The 17,745-nt window shown below is 37.6% G+C and overlaps 1 protein-coding gene across 2 annotated transcripts in view; it reads left to right on the top strand.

The window, feature by feature from the left end:
- Nucleotides 1-17,745, top strand: part of BZW2 (basic leucine zipper and W2 domains 2) — a 60,337-nt gene that overhangs the window by 29,759 nt on the left and 12,833 nt on the right. For both annotated transcript variants that reach the window (XM_007981974.3, XM_007981978.3), the window contains exons 4-7: nt 4,989-5,092; nt 6,389-6,454; nt 9,603-9,738; nt 13,490-13,599. In XM_007981974.3, coding sequence (XP_007980165.3) covers nt 4,989-5,092; nt 6,389-6,454; nt 9,603-9,738; nt 13,490-13,599 — 416 coding nt within the window. The remainder of the gene's footprint in view (nt 1-4,988; nt 5,093-6,388; nt 6,455-9,602; nt 9,739-13,489; nt 13,600-17,745) is intronic.

The following is a 17,745-nucleotide window of genomic DNA, read 5'->3' as shown; positions in this document are numbered from 1 at the left end:
ATCTTTGTGCTTTTACCTGATTACATCTTTATCTACTTAGCAAGGGATTAATGGATTAAATAAAAGATGGAGACATTTTTATCTATATCTATCTCCATTTACCTAGCTGAGAGAGAAAAAGTCTTCAAAAGGAACATTATGTTTAATATTTTATCAAAAATTATGAGTTCCTATTTACATACACCTTTAACAATGTTAGCTACCTAATTTCATCAGTTTTCTAGATATCTGAAATTAGGTAAGTGATAAGTATTTTCATTTTAAAACTTTAATAGTGGAGTTGAATATTTCCTAACATATTATTGACTTGCAGTATTTCATTAATTATGATATATTTTTATCAGAGTGATTTTCAGCGAGTTTTGGTTCTTGTCAAAGTCACGTGATTGTAGTAGTCGCTTATATGGACCCTTTTCAGACTGAGTGACCTCCAGGCAGCACTGTTGGCCCTTTTGTCATTCTTGAACTCTTTTATTTTCTTCCCTTACACGAGACCACTTAGACCTCCTCCTACCTCTCTGGATGCCACTTCTTACATTACTCCTGGCTTCCATCGTTAACCACCTCCCCATATAAAATAATCTGTGTACTTTGTATTGAGTTTCTTAAAATTTCATTTACCATGATCAGCAGATTTATATCTGCAGCCCAGATTTCTTTTTTTTTTTTTTTTTTTTTTTTTTTTGGCAGTTACAAGATTTAATAGAGTGAAAACAGAGCTCTCATACAAAGGGAGGGGACCCAAAGAGTGTAGCCGTTGCTGGCTCGAATGCCTGGGTTTATATCCCAATCATTGTCCCTTCTACTGTGCTCTCAGGCGATAGATGATTGGCTATTTCTTTACCTCCTGTTTTTGCCTAATTAGCATTTTACTGAGCTCTCTACTACCTGATTGGTCGGGTGTGAGCTAAATTGCAAGCCCCATGTTTAAAGGTGGATGCGGTCACCTTCCCAGCTAGGCTTAGGGATTCTTAGTCGGCCTAGGAAATCCAGCTAGTCCTGTCTCTCAGTCCCCACTCTCAACAGGAAAACCCAAGTGCTACTGGGGAGGTTGGCCGACGACTGCTCTAACTACTTCCTGCTGAACTGGGGTATAGTAGGTGTTGTGCAGTTGAGATTTCCTTGGGAGGGGTGCCTTCTATGTCATTAACATCAGAATATGAGCTAGCAGGCTGGTCTAGGGGTTCTTGGTAGATCTTAGTCATGGACTGCATCTGGGGCTCCATTTGTATTTAAGAACCATTTGTAGTTTTACAGCTTCGATTCTGGAAGAGACAGAATTAACAAGGAGGTTAAAGATACAGGGATTGAAATGTATGGACCGCAGTGCAGAGAATTATTTCTTTGGTACACTTCACAGGCCCTGACTATCTGCTTGATGGTTTTGAAAAGGCCTGGTCCAGTAAATAATAATTTGGCCATCTGATGGGTGCTATCAATGCCTAAGTGAAAGGTTTGGTGAAGGGTTTTAAGCAATTTCCATTGGTTAGTGCAGCCCAGATTTCACTTCACTCCATGTCTATACATTCAAGAAGAACATAGGGCCAAATGTTTGGTATGACTTGCTTAGCATAAGCTGTACAACACCAGATGTCTGCTGAGTCCGGACACGTAACGTAAGGACTGAAGCCTGCTAGGTACATTTTTCTTATATAAATACTTTGTTTAATTATTGTGTAGAAATTTTCTTGACACTCACAATTTATCTTCTTCCATTGTTCTTTTGTTTTTGTTTTTGTTTTTTTTTGATGTTGTCCAGGCTGGAGAGTTGGCTCACTGCAACTTCTGCCTCCTGGGATCAGGCAATTCTCTTGAGTAGCAGGGATTACAGGCATGTGCCAGCATGTCCAGCTAATTTTGTATTTTTAGTAGAGACGGGGTTTCCACCATGTTGACTAGGCTGGTCTCAAACTCCTGACCTCAGGTGATCTGTCCCAAAGTGCTGAGATTACAAGTATGGGCCACCACGCCCAGCCCCATTGTTCTTAAAACAGCAACTATCTTGGTCTTTCAATATTACCTTGTGTATAGTAAATACAATAAATATATTAAGTTTACTTCTACCTTGAGAAAAACAGCAGGCACTCCAAAAGCATTAGAAATGGCAAACAATACTTGGTCCTAATATCAGCAAAAATTTTAATGCAAGCTGTAGCAATATTATTAATATATAATGTGTTTTATTTCATTAAACAATGTAACTTTAAAAACATACCTCTCAAAAGTCTGTAGTTTCAATATCAAACTTCAGTTTTGTAATTTCTATCAAAAGCAATAGCAATAATTAGCCCAGAGGTTTTAGAAGATTATTATCTAAGTTTGTTCCATATCAGGGGAACCAGCCCCCAATATTTCAACGTAGGTTCTTTTCTATTCTCCCTAAGTGTTGGCTGGTCTGAGAAATAAAGAGAAAGAGTACAAAAGAAAGAAATTTTACAGCTGAGTCTCTGGGAGTGACATCACATGTTGGCCTGAGCCGCAAAACCAGCAAGTTTTTATTAGCGATTTTCAAAGGGGAGGGAGTGTACAAATAGGGTGTGGATCACAGAGATCACATGCTTCAAAGGCAATAAAATATCACAAGGCAAATGGGGACAGAGCAGATCACAAGGCCAGGGCGAACTTAGAATTACTGATGAAGGCCCATGTCCTGCTGGGCACACATTGTCATTGATAAACATCTTAACAGGAAACAGGGTTCGAGAGCAGACAACCAGTCTGACTAGAATTTCGCCAGGCTGGAATTTCCCAATCCTAACAAGCCTGGTGGCACTGCAGGAGACCAGGGCTTATTTCATCCCTTATCTACAACTGCATAAGACAGACAATCCCAGAGAGGCCATTTTAGAGACCTTCCCCTGGGAATGCATTCATTTTCCCAGGGTTTTTCCTTGCTGAGAAAAGAATTCAGCGATATTTCTCCTATTCGCTTTCTGAAAGAAGAGAAATATGACTCTGTTCTGCCCGGCCCTGCAGGCAGTCTGACTTTATGGTTATCTCTCTTGTTTCCTGAAAATCACTGTTGTCCTGTTCTTTTCAAGGTGTCCAGATTTCATATTGTTCAAACACACATGCTTCACAAACAATTTGTGCAGATAACGCAATCATCACAGGGTCCTGAGGCGACATACAGCCTCAGCTTACGAAGATGATGGGATTAAGAGATTAAAATAAAGACAGGCATAGGAAATTATAAGAGTATTGATTGGGGAAGTGATAAATTTCCATGAAATCGTCACAATTTATGTTCAGAGACTGCAGTAAAGACAGGCGTAAGAAATTTTAAAAGTATTAATTTGGGGAACTAACAAATGTCCATGAAATCTTCACAATTTATGTTCTTCTGCCGTGGCTTCAGCCGGTCCCTCCATTCGGGTTCCCTGTCTTCCCGCAACAGTTCCAGGTGGTTATATTCATTTAAAAGGGCTAATTAAATCTCATGCATAAATTAATTGAGTGAAAATAGACTCCTAAAGGGGCTGACTTCTCCAAAAACTAATTTACTTACTAAACCATATGCTGAAGTCTGAAACCCATAGAGGGGATGATAAGCTAAGGAAAGTATAACTCAATTGAATTCTCATTTGCCTATATCTGCTGAAAAAGGTGAGTATGGGTGGCCCTTTTAATCCAGAGATCTGAAATCACAAGTTAAATCAAGGTGATTATACACTAATACACAAACAAATAAAGGGAGTAGCTAATGAGTAGAGAGTGTTTGTCTTTTCAGCTTTGACCATTATTGTATCCTCGGTGCCTAGCACAGTAGCTGGTGTAAGTATATACACTACAAACATTTGTTGTGTATATGAAAGATATTAAGCTAACTGCTCAAACCTTCTACCTTAATTACAAACAGAAATTAGAAACCTTCTACCTAAATTAGAAAACAGAAATTCCTAATGTTCTCATTCTGCTCTTCTAATCAACTAATACTTCTAATGGCTACCACTGAAACTTATAGGAGGACCCTTTGAATATGGAAAGTTAATTGAAGAAAAAGGCATCTAATCTATTGAGTCCATGGGAAAAAAAAAATGAGAGAGAATAAAATAATTTCTTCTAGCCAACATAGCTGCTGGGTGATTAAATTCAAATAGCGAGCATCAGAGTCCATGCTATTCAACCAGTCATGGATAACTAGGTTAGCGAAGGAGGAAGCAATTGTAATAGCTACTCAAGTAGAAAGCAAAAAGATCTGAGTCAGGTCTGGTCAGTTCTGTAGTTGGTGATATCTAGGTAGAGTATCCACAAAATACTTGCAAAATGTTAGCAAGCCTGAAGAAACAACTATGTCCTGGAGTGGGAAGTATCTGGAGTTGCATTGAGAATAATGAAATTAAATTTACTGAATAAAGGTTGTTCTTTGCTTCCATGATTAAGAATATACTTTGGAAAGAACCAGACTTACAGTGATAGGATGTAGTGAAGTTGAGGATGTGGAACTAAAATGAAGTATACTGTGGTGGGAGCATGAAATGAAACAACTAATTTATATTATATTGGAAACATGAAGTATACAAGGCCAAGTACAGTGGCTTAAGCCTGTAATCCCAGCACTTTGGGAGGCTGAGGTGGACGGATCACAAGGTCAGGAGTTCGAAACCGGCCTGACCAACATGGTGAAATCCCATCTCTACTAATACTATAAATTAGTTGGGCATGGTGGTGCATGCCTGTAATCCCATCTACTCAGGAGGCTGAGGCAGGAGAATTGCTTGAACCTGGGAGGTGGAGGTTGCAGTGAGCCAAGATTGTGCCACTGCACTCCAGCCTGGATGACAGAGCAAGACTCCGTCTCAAAGAAAAGGAAAAAATATACAGCAACTTGTGTACATCTATGTGTGTCATTCTTTGACATTTTATGTGACTCTTAGATTTTACATCTACTTTCATTATTTTCTTTCATTTGCCAGAATCGATCTGTTCTGCAAATGCTGTTCTCAATTTCAGTATTATCCTAACTATAATTACCTTTCTCTTTTCAGCCCCTGGAGGAACACGCATAGATGATGGTGACAAGACCAAGATGACCAACCACTGTGTGTTTTCAGCAAATGAAGATCATGAAACCATCCGAAACTATGCTCAGGTAGAGCCTATTTGAGAGATTGCCCTGGAGTCAGAAGGGAAGCATTTGAAGAGGATTGAGGAAAACTCTATAGAAGCTCTACAGCCCACCCACTTTTTAAATAGGAATTTTAGAAAAAGCCTTTAAACATATGAAAATAATGGGCATTAAAACTACAAAAATAGGCCTAGCAGAGTGGCTTGAGCCTATAATCCCAGCACTTTGGCCATGGTGGGTGGATCACTTGAGGTCAGGAGTTTGTGACCCGCCTGGCCAACATGGTGAAACCCCATCTCTACTAAAAAATACAAAAATTAGCTGGGTGTGGTGGTGGGTGCCTGTAATCCCAGCTACTTGGGAGGCTGAGGCAGGAGAATCACTTGAACCCAGAAGACAGAGGTTACAGTGAGCCGAGATCTTGCCACTGCTCAACCTGGATGACAGAGTGAGACTCCATCTCAAAACAAAACAAAAAGAACTACAATAATATAATGCTTTTTCTTTTCTTTTTTTTTTTTTGTTAACCTCTCATGGGAATTTATTCTTGGATCAGGAGAATTCGTTTTTCTTGTATACATGTTAAAGAATATGTGAGTATTAGTGTAAATTGGAAATAAACTTTATGGGATTTTAATGTAATTTATTTCTTTTGCTTATCGTGTGTTAATTCCCTGCCTGGGTCATTCTTTCCCCATAAAGGGCAATTATTATTTTTACTCTTGGACTCTATCTTGATTACATTAGGAAACGAATACACCAAGAGTTGTAAGTAGGAGTATAGCCTGTGTATAGAAGAAAAAGGAACTAGATCAAGAAATCATTTCCACAGTTATTACAATAACCAATATTTACAAAATCCCCATTTAAATAAAAACATCATTCCACTTAAGACTGTCTAGATCCTAATACAGTTGCAAACTCTGCTTCACAGTTCTAATACAACCATAGGGGCCAGTCATCCTTTACTGCCAGTAAATTGTAACATTTTTTGCTCATCTGCTAGAAACATGTTTGTTGTTTACCTAGAGTAGAATCTGTCCTGCACTTTACTCTCCTCCCCATCATATCATTATCTAAGTGGTTATATCTTTATAATGAATGAATTTGTTTTATCTTACATGTACATTTTGATCGTATTTGTTCCCCTAGGTCATGGTAGCATCTTTGAAATGCTTATAGTTTTTATATTACATGTGAGCCTGTTTAACTATACACTTTTTTTATTGTAGATCTATGGTGTCATTACGGTGAGTTTCTGTACCTCCTTCTATGTCTTTTTGGTTGACCTAATATTTAATGGTTCTGTTTTATGTTTAGGTCTTCAATAAACTCATCAGGAGATATAAGTATTTGGAGAAGGCATTTGAAGATGAAATGAAAAAGGTAAAAATTCAAATATAATGCCTATCTGTTTTATAGTAATGAAATAGAGGTGGATAAAAATTTTATAAGTGGCCGGGTGTGGTGGCTCACATCTGTAATCCCAACATTTTAGGAGGCCGAGATGGGTGGATCACAAGGTCAGGAGTTCAAGACCAGCCTGACCAAGATGCTGAAATCCCGTCTCTACTAAAAACACAAAAATTACCCAGGCATGGTGGCCTATAATCCCAGCTAATCGGGAGGCTGAGGCAGGAGAATCGCTTGAACCCAGGCGGCAGAGGCTTCAGTGAGCCAAGATTGCTCCACTGCACTCCAGCCTGGGCGACAGAGCAAGACTCCATCTCAGAAAAAATAATAATAAAATAAAATAAAATTTTACATGTACAATGATATTCCAAAAGTGCCATATACGTGGTAACATGTAGTGAGTTTTTAATAAATGTTTGGTAAATAAATGAGTATGAAAGATCATTAGCTAATAGCTATAGGAAGAAATATGTGATTATTCTGGACTTTTTCTATTAATATTTAATGTAAGACAGTGTGCTTTGTTCAGTAAGAATAGTTTTATGGGGTATAATCTCTGACCGTGCAGAGGTTAAAATGAAAACTAGAATCAAGATAAAGTGGTTTAAGTAGTTAAAGCCTATGAAAGAACATAGCACAGCAGCTAATGTTCAGCAAAATTCTTTAATGCTTTGCAGTTTAGCAAAGAGAATGGAAGCACCTCTTTGGAGATAGAGTGTATGGGTGTAAATCTCAGTAGTCTTTCTCATCAGTGAAATAGCTGTAGTAAGAGGATATACCTTATGGTTGTTGTGGGAATATATGAAATAACATATAAGGAGCTCAGTGTAATAATTGGTCTCTAGTCAAATCAACAGTAGCATCTCCTTAAAGATGTCCTCTTTAGAGTAATTGCACGTTCCCTCTTCCAGTTTGTAACTCCTGTATTTATATATAGCACCCACTACCTTTACCTGTTTCAGATTTGTTTGTTACTTTGTCATTGCTTCTAGTTTTAGATATCTATCTAAAAGTAAAACACCAAGTGAAAAAAGTAACCATAACATATACTTACTTCTTCCCTACTTACTTACTCTCCCCACTCCTCCCCACACTAACTGCCCCCCTCCCCACCCAGTTTAAAGTGGTTCCGTGTATAATATTGAAGAGCAAGTTGACAATAGTCATTAAAAGAAATGTTTCTTATATAACCCATGCCCCTGCCTTCATGGATTTATAAGAATCCATTAGCATGGATATATAAAGCTATATGTATAAAGATGTCACCACAGTATTGAAAAATAGCCTAAATGTTCGTTGGTAGGAGATGAAGACTGGTTAATTAAATTACAATCTATACAGTGGAATACTATGCAGTCTTTTATACATGTAGGCATAACTACATGTATTAATAAGGGAAAATGCCCATGACAAATTAAATGGAAATGCGAGGTGCAAAGCAACCATTTGGTAGTAGTTTGACCTGGGGCAGGCAAATTACTTAATATCTTTGTACCTTAGTATTCTTTTCTGTAATTGGAGATGGAGCCTGTTGTACTTATTAATACACATAAAGTGATCAGAAGAGTTGTCTGGCCCACTCCACAAGTTTTAGCTATCATTAGCATGTAATGCAGTGAAAAACAATATGTGTGTATACATGTAATTATGTTTTAATGTTGATTAATATAATTGAGCAATGTGATTATTTTTATAATGACCTAATTTTTGTGCCATTTCTATGTGATTAAGTATATTTTAAATGAATATGGTCATATGCGTGAACTTGAAGAAGTGGTGTTAAAATTTTATTTTAGAGGCTATTTTTTATTATTCTCATTTAAATGTTATTTTTATAATGGAGAAAAAGGACAAATTGACATGAACTGTCTATACTTATGTTAGTTCTTTCATTCTTCCCCATTCTTGATGCTCCTTGGAGCTTAAGCCTTTGAAACCCTCATTCCCTCACTCCCTGGCACCTACTTAGATGTTAACTTCTTTTTAATTTGTTGAGAATTTAATAGGTATACATTGAGAGGCGAATGGACTGGTTTGGTTCCAGTTCTGCCACTTTCACATAATGTAAATAGTCTATAATGTAATAATCCTTAAATTATTGGGGAATAGTAAGTTAATATTTTCTTACCCCCTACGCAGCTAGTGGAATAATCACGTCATCAGGATGGAGACACTTAAGTCTCTATCAATGCCAGTGAATTTTGCATTGGCACAAAACAATGGAAAATCAGCAAGACTCCTGTAGTGATAGTGGCCCCTGAGGAATTTCCATGGCAAGCCTAATAACTGGTGAAATGGAGAAAGTAACAGTAGAATGTAGTCAAAGCACAAAGCAGAGGAGAGTTAGGAGAGAGAAGGACATCCCACAGGGCTGACTACTATAGGAAAATATAATATAGGAAGTGAGTTTTTTGTTTTGTTTGCTTTGAGCTTACATTCAAATTTTTCTAGGGTTGCTACTTTTTCAGTTCCCTGCCTCTGGGGCAAGAGAATCTAAAAGTGTACCCAAAAAACATCAAGAACCTAGAAAACCCCTTTCTCCCTCAACAGCCTTGTTTTGAAGACTGTTGTATTCTGTGAGCTCAGAAAAGTATATATTAAATGTCAAAAGCTTAACTTCGACTCTTTCCTGGTTTTTTTGTTTTTGTGGGGCTTTTTATTTGTTTGTTTTTGCAGTAAAAATTCTATTCAGAGAAAACGGGCATATGTAGCAGGGGAAGAGGTAGTCACCCAAAGAAGTGGAAAAACTTGAAAAACAATACATTTCAGAAAACATGTCCATCGTGTATACTTAACCCTTTTGCATGCACATAGTCAAACATAAATCCATCTGTTTACATATCATCCAAATATCTCTTTTCCTTTCCGTGAATGTTATCTACAGCTGTGAGTAAATGAACTGAGAAGAAAGGAACCTGCCTGCTCAAGTCACTTTCCACGGCATCCAATTTATCATGAAATGAATTACTATGCTTTGCATATGACCTTCTGTGTGTGTGCCACGTAGCCATGGATGTTCACACTGTTTATCTTCCCACTTCAGTCCTTTGCTTCATAGACATGGTTCCTTTTTTTTTTCTTTTCTTTTTCTTTTTTTTTTTTTTTTTTTTTTGACCCACAGCTTCTCCTCTTCCTTAAAGCCTTTTCCGAAACAGAGCAGACAAAGTTGGCGATGCTGTCAGGGATTCTGCTGGGCAACGGCACCCTGCCCGCCACCATCCTCACCAGTCTCTTCACCGACAGCTTAGTCAAAGAAGGTAATGAGGCTCCTGTTTTCTCGCCTGTCAGACAACAAAGGAAAAATAAAGCCACAGATAGCTATAAAAATGCCAGTTGCTCCTTTTGGTATCCTCTACTACTCATTCTTCACATAAGAGAATATCTGTGTATGTGTGTATATTGCCTTTCAAATAATAAAAGGAGTAGACATGTTAATTGTAGGACATTTGAAGGAAAAAGATATGCACACCTGTACAAAGACATATTAAGAAAGACTAATAGCAAATTAAAATCTCATGGGAGACTTGATGCCTAGGTCAAATACCCTGAAATCGATTTGGTGACCTTTTTGCCCTTCAATACAAAATGGCAGCCTTTAACTCTCATCCCTGTTGTAAGAACAAAAACTGTTCCCCTCTCAAGGTCTAGAGAAAATGATGCTCAGATACTCATTTTGATTGCACTTTTTAAGATATTCATTGTCTCAATTTTAGAAAACAGTTTTAAGTCTGCTGCAATAGAAGGAGTCTTGTTTTAATTTTAAGGCATTAAGAGTTGGATAGGCATGCATACCATGATTTGGATATAGAATAAAACAAAAGTGGGCTGTTTACTTGTAGGAGGATAATGATAGTCAAATCACAATGCAGCACAAAACAGTTATTTTTCCTTAAAAACAAATTAAAAGAGCTTTTGTGCGAACATCTGTTTCTTCTGAGAACTTAAAAAGTTTTCCTCCTACGTATATGAAGTCCTAGCCTCATTCATGCCTATAGTGAAAGGGGTTATAGTTTTCTTGTAGCTAAGAAAAGAATAGTAAATTGAGAGTCAATTGGTCTTATTCAAAGACTCTAGTTTTTAGCTTAAAATCACTCAGATTTATGACAATTCAGACTCTGTAATTGTTGGATGTTATTAGTATTATGACATTTTAAAGTATTTCCCTGAAGAAAATTCACAGTACAACACACATCTTATTTTTGCTGTTAGCCATTTTGCACACAGAAAATCAACATAGTATATAAATGTTAACCATTAATTATTTTAAATTATCCTAGCCAACATAACAGAAAATTATTGCCTTTCTAGTTATTTTAAAAATCTAAATGATGTCTGTAACTTCCTTTGTAATATATCCAAATATTACATTATTAGATGGATAGATATGTGATAAAGCAAGTAAGGCAAAATATTAGTTATAGAAACTAGATGGTGGGCATGTGAGTGGTCATTGTTCAGTTTGTTCAGCTTTTCTGTATGTCTGGAAATTATTATAGTAAAATGTTTGGGGGATGGTGAGGAGAAAAATAACTTTGCTATGGAAGTAGTATAGTGCCTCTGTTATATGGCTTTTCCTTAAACTCTGCCATCTTTTACAAACTAGAGGTTTAAACTCTTGCTTCCTAATTGGAAAAGCATTGAGAAAATGGCTGGGTATGGTAACTCATGCCTGAAATCCTAACACTTTGGGAAGCTGAGGTAAGAAAATTGCTTGAGGCCAGGTGTTTGAGACCAGTTTGGGAAACATAGCAAGACTCTTCTTCTCTACAAAAAAAAAAAAAAATTAAAAACTAGCCAGGTGTGTTGGCACACCGTGCAATCCTAGCTGCTCAGGAGACTAAGGCAAGAGGATTACTTGAGCCCAGGAGTTTGAGGCTACGGAGAGCTATGATCACATCATCTTACTACAGCCTAGGCAACAGAGAAAGACTATCTAAGATTAAAAAAAAAAAAAAAAAAGAAATAACGAAAATAGTTAAGAAATTATCATTTTCCCCAACTCATCCAATACATGACCAAGGGAGATGGGATTATCCTACTCAGTAGAGGGGTAACTATAAAGTAAGTTAAATCTCAATTTTAGGCTCCTAGTTTCAAGCATAGTTTTTCTTTACTTACAATACAGATTACAGCCTAGTATTAATTTATATTAAATTTTGTATGAGCTAATGATAATGCTAAAAATTCATCTTAACAACTTGTTTAACATGAACTTTCAGTTAAGATGTAATGCATGTTTTGTTGTCATGGCCATTTTTTTTTTTTAATTAGTTTCTCTGCTTATTCAAGGGAAGAAAATCAGGTTTAGTTGGTGTCTGTATGAATGATAGACGAATTAAATGCTTTGACTTTCCAGTTACTGGAAGACCTGGGTCAAATTGGTATATAAGGACATGTATTTCTTATGTAACAATAAATGGAAAATTAGGACAGACTTCAGGCTGAACAGAAATATCGTTCAGAACTTAAGTATTTTTCTCCTGTTATCATTCATAGCATTAACTTCATCCCAAGGATGCTGCCCCCTCTTGTTATAAGATGTATGCTGATACAGTTATGGCATAGTCTTCCTGGTTCCGGTTCAGTGAAAGAACACTTCTCCTGAACACAGGATAATTTATCTTTCCTTCAGCTGATTGGCTGACACAGACTGCATGACCAGTACAGGTCCAGTAGCAATTGCCAGGGGGGTGCCTTGGGCAGATGAGTTTAAGTGAGGTCACTAAATCAATCATCAGAAAGAGGTGGTACCAGAAGTTAGGCTAATGAGTAGTCACCTGGACTGGATAAAATGGGACCTCTTTTAGGAAAGAGGTAAAGAGAATAGAGGATGCTTAGGCCACATTATCATTAGCTCATAACAATAGTAGAACCTTCAGTTTAGAAAACTCAGTTAAATGTTTCAACTACATGTTAACTCTTCATTAAATAACCACAACATAAATTTAGAAATTTGAAGTGTTCATAGAACTGTCTTCTTCTTATCTGATTATTTCTATTTGGAAATAAGTGGTAATGTAAATGTGGACATGTGATTGAATGGTTTCCTGATTTAACATAACTAGCTTAATAACGATTTTTTTTAAATCCAGAAAAGTTTAACTTGAAACAGCCTTGATATTTTTATAGCTTAACTCAAGAATATTTTAAAATGCTTTTTATGGCTGGGCGCAATGCCTCATTCCTGTAATCCCAGCAATTTGGGAGGCCAGCACAGGTGGATCACCTGAGGTCAAGGGTTCAGGACTAGCCTGCCCAACATGGCAAAACCCTGTCTCTACTAAAAATACAGTAATTAGCTGAGTTTGGTGGTGCATGTCTGTAATCCCAGCTACTTGGGAGGCTGAGGCAGGAGAATCACTTGACCCCAGGAGGTGAAGATTGCAGTGAGCTGAGGTCATGCCACTATGCTCCAGCCTGGGCAACAGAGTGAGACTCCATCCCCCAAAAAATAAAAATAGAAATAAATAAATAAATAAAATGCTTTTTATAAAAAGTAAAACTAAGGTAAATGATGTATGTTCATCTATTCGTAGCAGTACTTATTATATCTATCACTATCAGTGTTCTTGTACTGGCATCCTTTATTAGCAAATTACTTGATAAAGGTGACATTACAGTTTTGTGTCTCCTAATTTTCTTGTGCCTCAAGATCACTGTTATAAACATGAAATACATATGAACCAGAGGGTGAAATAAAGGCAATAACACCGAAGATACTGGGTGTTAAATATGTTTTTGACCAAGGTAAAATAACTTACAGTTAGACCAGGTTGGATTCAGAGAGTCCAAATTTGAAAAATACTTTAATTTATTTTCCTTTTCCTGAAAATGTTCTATTTTGAGTAACGAGAAGAGGAGAATTTGCCTAGAGGTCTATTGACTTTTCCTTTGTACCAAATTTAGTCTTTTAGTTATTTACCCACTTCAGGAAACCTGGGTGCTTTGCACACCATCACAATTGGTTTTGTTCATAAAAGGAATGAAATTCTCTTTTGTTTTTGACAGGCATTGCGGCCTCATTTGCTGTCAAGCTTTTCAAAGCATGGATGGCAGAAAAAGATGCCAACTCTGTTACCTCGTCTTTGAGAAAAGCCAACTTAGACAAGAGGCTGCTTGTAAGTGTTTTCTGGTTAAAGGGTTGTATGTATGATGCCTTTCTTGGAGCTTAAGCCATGCCTGCAATGTAGTGTATGAGTAATATCCCTGGATCTATGTTGACTTGGAGCACTGTTCCTTTTATTTCTGTGTAATTGTTAATAGAAACTGATTTCATTTTAATCTTTATTGTCACCAAATGGCACAATAAAATTAAAGAATTGTGAGGAATATAGACTTCCAAATTTGTAAGTTTGTTGACATAGTGTTAATATTTAATCAGAATTAAGACTTTCTTTTATAGCCATAACTTTTTTTTTTTGGAGACAGTCTGGCTCTGTCACCCAGGCTGGAGTGCAATGGCACAATCTCACTCACTGCAACCTCTGCCTCCTGGGTTCAAACGATTCTCCTGCCTCAGTCTCCTGAGTAGGTGGGATTACAGGCGCTCTCCACCACACCCAGCAAATTTTGGGATTTTTTTAGTAGAGATGGGGTTTCACCATGTTGGCCAGGTTAGTCTCAAACTCCTGACCTCAAGTGATCCGCCCACCTCAGCCTCCCAAAGTGCTGGGATTACGGGCGTGAGCCACCGCACCCAGCCTATAGTCATAACCTTCTAGACATTTTAAGGTTTTAATATGATAAAAATTTCATCAATCTCACTTAATCAAATACTTGTGATCTCTATTTTGAGTAGCAGTCAGACTGTGCTCATCTCAAATGTGTTAAATAGTTTGCTTAAAAAAAAAAGTTTAAACAAGATTGCCTTAGAAATACTTAAGCTGTTGCAGAAAGTAAACAAGTTGATTGTGTCACAGTTGCTTGATTATATTTTTATTTCTCCATCTTTGTGTATTTCTAAGAAAATCCAGAAAAATGTTTTGTTTTTATAATTTTTTTTTTTTTTTTTGCCGTGCAATATCTCATTTTATTATTATTTTCTATGTGCTCCCTACAATTTCTTTCTTCTTGATGCAGCAGCTGTGAAATGCCAAGATTTATCCAGGTGGAACTGCTTTTACAGTTCTAGGATAAAGTGTAAAAATAAGACACATCCCTGCCATCTTCTTTTCACCTGGCCTTTTCTCTGTTGTTCTCTTCCAGTGTGTTTCAGTGTGCAAGGGTCCAATCCCATGAGATAATTCTAAGACTATCTCTCTTCCTCAAGAACACATGAAAGTAATTTTAAATGTAAATACTTGCAATTTAAATCACTTAAGAATACTTTGTTTCTTGACGTTTACCTTAAATAGATTTGTGTGTTTACAGTTTTTACATTATGGTAAAAGTCTAGGTTCTAGCTCATAATAATTTTCATTCCTCATATGTTTACTGAATGCCTACCCTGTGCTGGGCATGGTACGACAAGCTGCAGAGCCAGTAGAGAACAGGATAGAAAAGTTGCCTGCCCTTGTGAAACCTACTTTCTAGTGGACTTAGGGCAAATCCCTGTAAACAGAAGCAAAAGTCACAGAAGATAAGTGAATAGGTTGCTGAGGAAGGTGGAGGTTCATACAAAGGGAACATATTTCTTGTCCATGAGGCTGTGGGTTATCTATAGGTTAGCTCTATCTTGGCTAAGCCTGACTTAGTTCCACATGCCTTTTCATTCGGGCACAGGCTGAGGGAGCAGCTCCCATCTGGCCCATTCTGTCTTCACGGCAGAGTACCAGAACACAGAGACTGAACTGAACCTCTCAAGTATCTTAAAAACTCACCTATGGATGCTGCCATACCTGGCAATAGACTGGGAAAATCCAGTCCACTAATAGGCTGCTTCTCCACCTCTGCAGATAGACATAGCAAGGAGGGGGTTCTCTTAATACTCTTGAAGTAGAGGAGGTGGATGATTGGGAAAAAAGATACAGTCTATCTGGTTATTTCTTAAAGCAGTAATTTTCTTAAAGATATTCACAACTATAGCCCGGTTAGCTTAATTAGGTGACTTCATTTAGAAAATTCATTTTCTTTTTGGAAACACATGCCATCTAGCTGTTTTTACTAGGTTTGTGTGTGTTTGTGTGTATACGTGGAACATAGGTGGTGGTTTCTGCGAGAAACACATAAACTGGGTGAGAACAGGGTAGTTACCTATGCAGTATGCCTGCCTGATATTTGTTGAATCAATAAGAGAATGAGGAACTAGTGAGTCAGTTCCCACTCTTTAGGAGGAAATTTTGTTTCATGAACATATACAACAAAATTCGCTTTAACTCTGAACTACTACATTTTAGGAAAATTAGTGTATTACCAGACTTTAGCTCTCACCCACTATTATAACACAGAAGAAAGAACAATTTATAGCAACTCAGAGAGGAGAGGGAATGGGAAAAAACAACCCATATTACTGACAAAGCAAGTGGTGATTAAGAAATTAAAGATATTGCTCTCTTCCTTTATTTATTCAATAAGTATGTGTTGATTATATTATATGCTGGAAACTTCCAAGAGCTGGGGAGATTGAAAGGAACCAAACGAACCGACCCTTTCCTTCATGAAGCTTATATTCTATTTCAGGAGAGTGGGCCATAAACTAAAATGCATAAAACATGTATTATAATAAAGGTAAAAATTAAGTAGGGGCCCAGTGTGGTGGCTCACACCTGTAATCCCAGCACCTTAGGAGGCAGAGGCAGGTGGATCACTTGAAATCAGGAGTTCAAGACCAGCCTGACCAATATGGTGAAACCTTATCTCTACTGAAAATACAAAAAATTAGTTGGGCGTGGTGGTGCACACCTGTAATCCCAGTTCCTCGGGAGGCTGAGGCAGGAGAGTTGCTTGAACCCGGGAGGTGGAGGTTGCAGTGAGCTAAGATCACGCCACTTCCCTCCAGCGTGGATGACAGAGCAAGACTCCATCTCAAAACAAAATTAAGTAGGAAAGAGTTAGAGAGCTTCCAAATGTGGGCTGTGATTTTCAGTGGTGGAAAGCTCTCTGTGATAAGATGACATTTGTGTAAAGACTTGAGGGAGGTGTGGAGCGAACTGTTTAAGTATCCCCACATAGAGCATTCCAGGCAAAGGGAATGGGGAATGGGAAGGCCCACATTGGGGACAGCAAGGGGAGAGCAGGTAAGAGCGAAAGTTTAGATAAGCTCAGAGAAGTAGCAAGGCCCGTATCATCTAGGGCTTTAGCTTGTATTCCAAATGAGATAGAAAGCTTTTGAAAATTCTCTGCAGAATGGTGTATAATGTGATTTTGAGTCTCAACAGGATCACTCTTGCTGTTACTTTGGGAATAGACTCAGGAGCAAGAGCAAAAGCAGGGAGACCTTAATCTAGGGATGAGATGATAGAGATTTGTACCACGGTAGGGTTTCTCTAAAAAATACAAACCATGTTCCAAGTCAAAAAATGATATGGTATGATTCAGACTGGCTTCCCCTCAACTTAATCTGAATAATAATTTTCAATGTATTCTATACTATTCATAAGAATTTGGAATGTAGTTCATAAGTGATATGTATGAGTGATATGAACATAACTTTAAATCAAACTTTGCAGTCACAGTCTTCCTAAATAGAATATTGAGTGCCAGCACAGAGTAATGGAATAAGTATTGACTTTGGGGCACACAGCTCTGTTCTTAAATATTTTTGACAGCATAAATTGGGTCAAGCTGCTTAACCTTGTTGAAACTTAGTTTATCATCTACAAAAAATGTCTGCTTTACCCAGTTGTTATGAGGAAAGTGCCAGTACATTTTGATTCATAGAAGAAACTCAATAAAAGTACATTAGTTCCCTGCCCTGGAGATTTGGAAGATGTGGAGTGGTAGAGGAAATATCAGTGATGCAGTTTCAGTGTGGTATAAAATGTTTGCTTTATTATGAATGCATGTTTGATAGCTGCTCCCACTAGCTCTCTTCTGACATTTTGAAACATATGACTCAACAGGGGAAATTAATAGGATGATAGAACACTGAAATTTGAATCCTGACATAGGAGCCCTCCAGCTGTGTTCCTATAGGTGGTGGCAAACCCATTACAGATCTACTGAGGCTTTTCCTGGAACCACATAGCCATTGGCCATATGTATGCAAATCTAACCAATACAAAAGCCTGGATATATTTTTTAGACCCTGCAGCAGTCTGAAAAATGTGAGAGCTTTGAAAATCATCTTAATTTCATAGATGGGTGTTGAACTCACCCAGGATTAG

This window comes from Chlorocebus sabaeus, chromosome 21, assembly GCF_047675955.1.
Source record: "Chlorocebus sabaeus isolate Y175 chromosome 21, mChlSab1.0.hap1, whole genome shotgun sequence".
Lineage (NCBI taxonomy): Eukaryota > Metazoa > Chordata > Mammalia > Primates > Cercopithecidae > Chlorocebus > Chlorocebus sabaeus.
The sequence above is the reverse complement of the archived record's forward strand: the minus strand, read 5'-3'. Positions and strand labels throughout refer to the sequence as shown.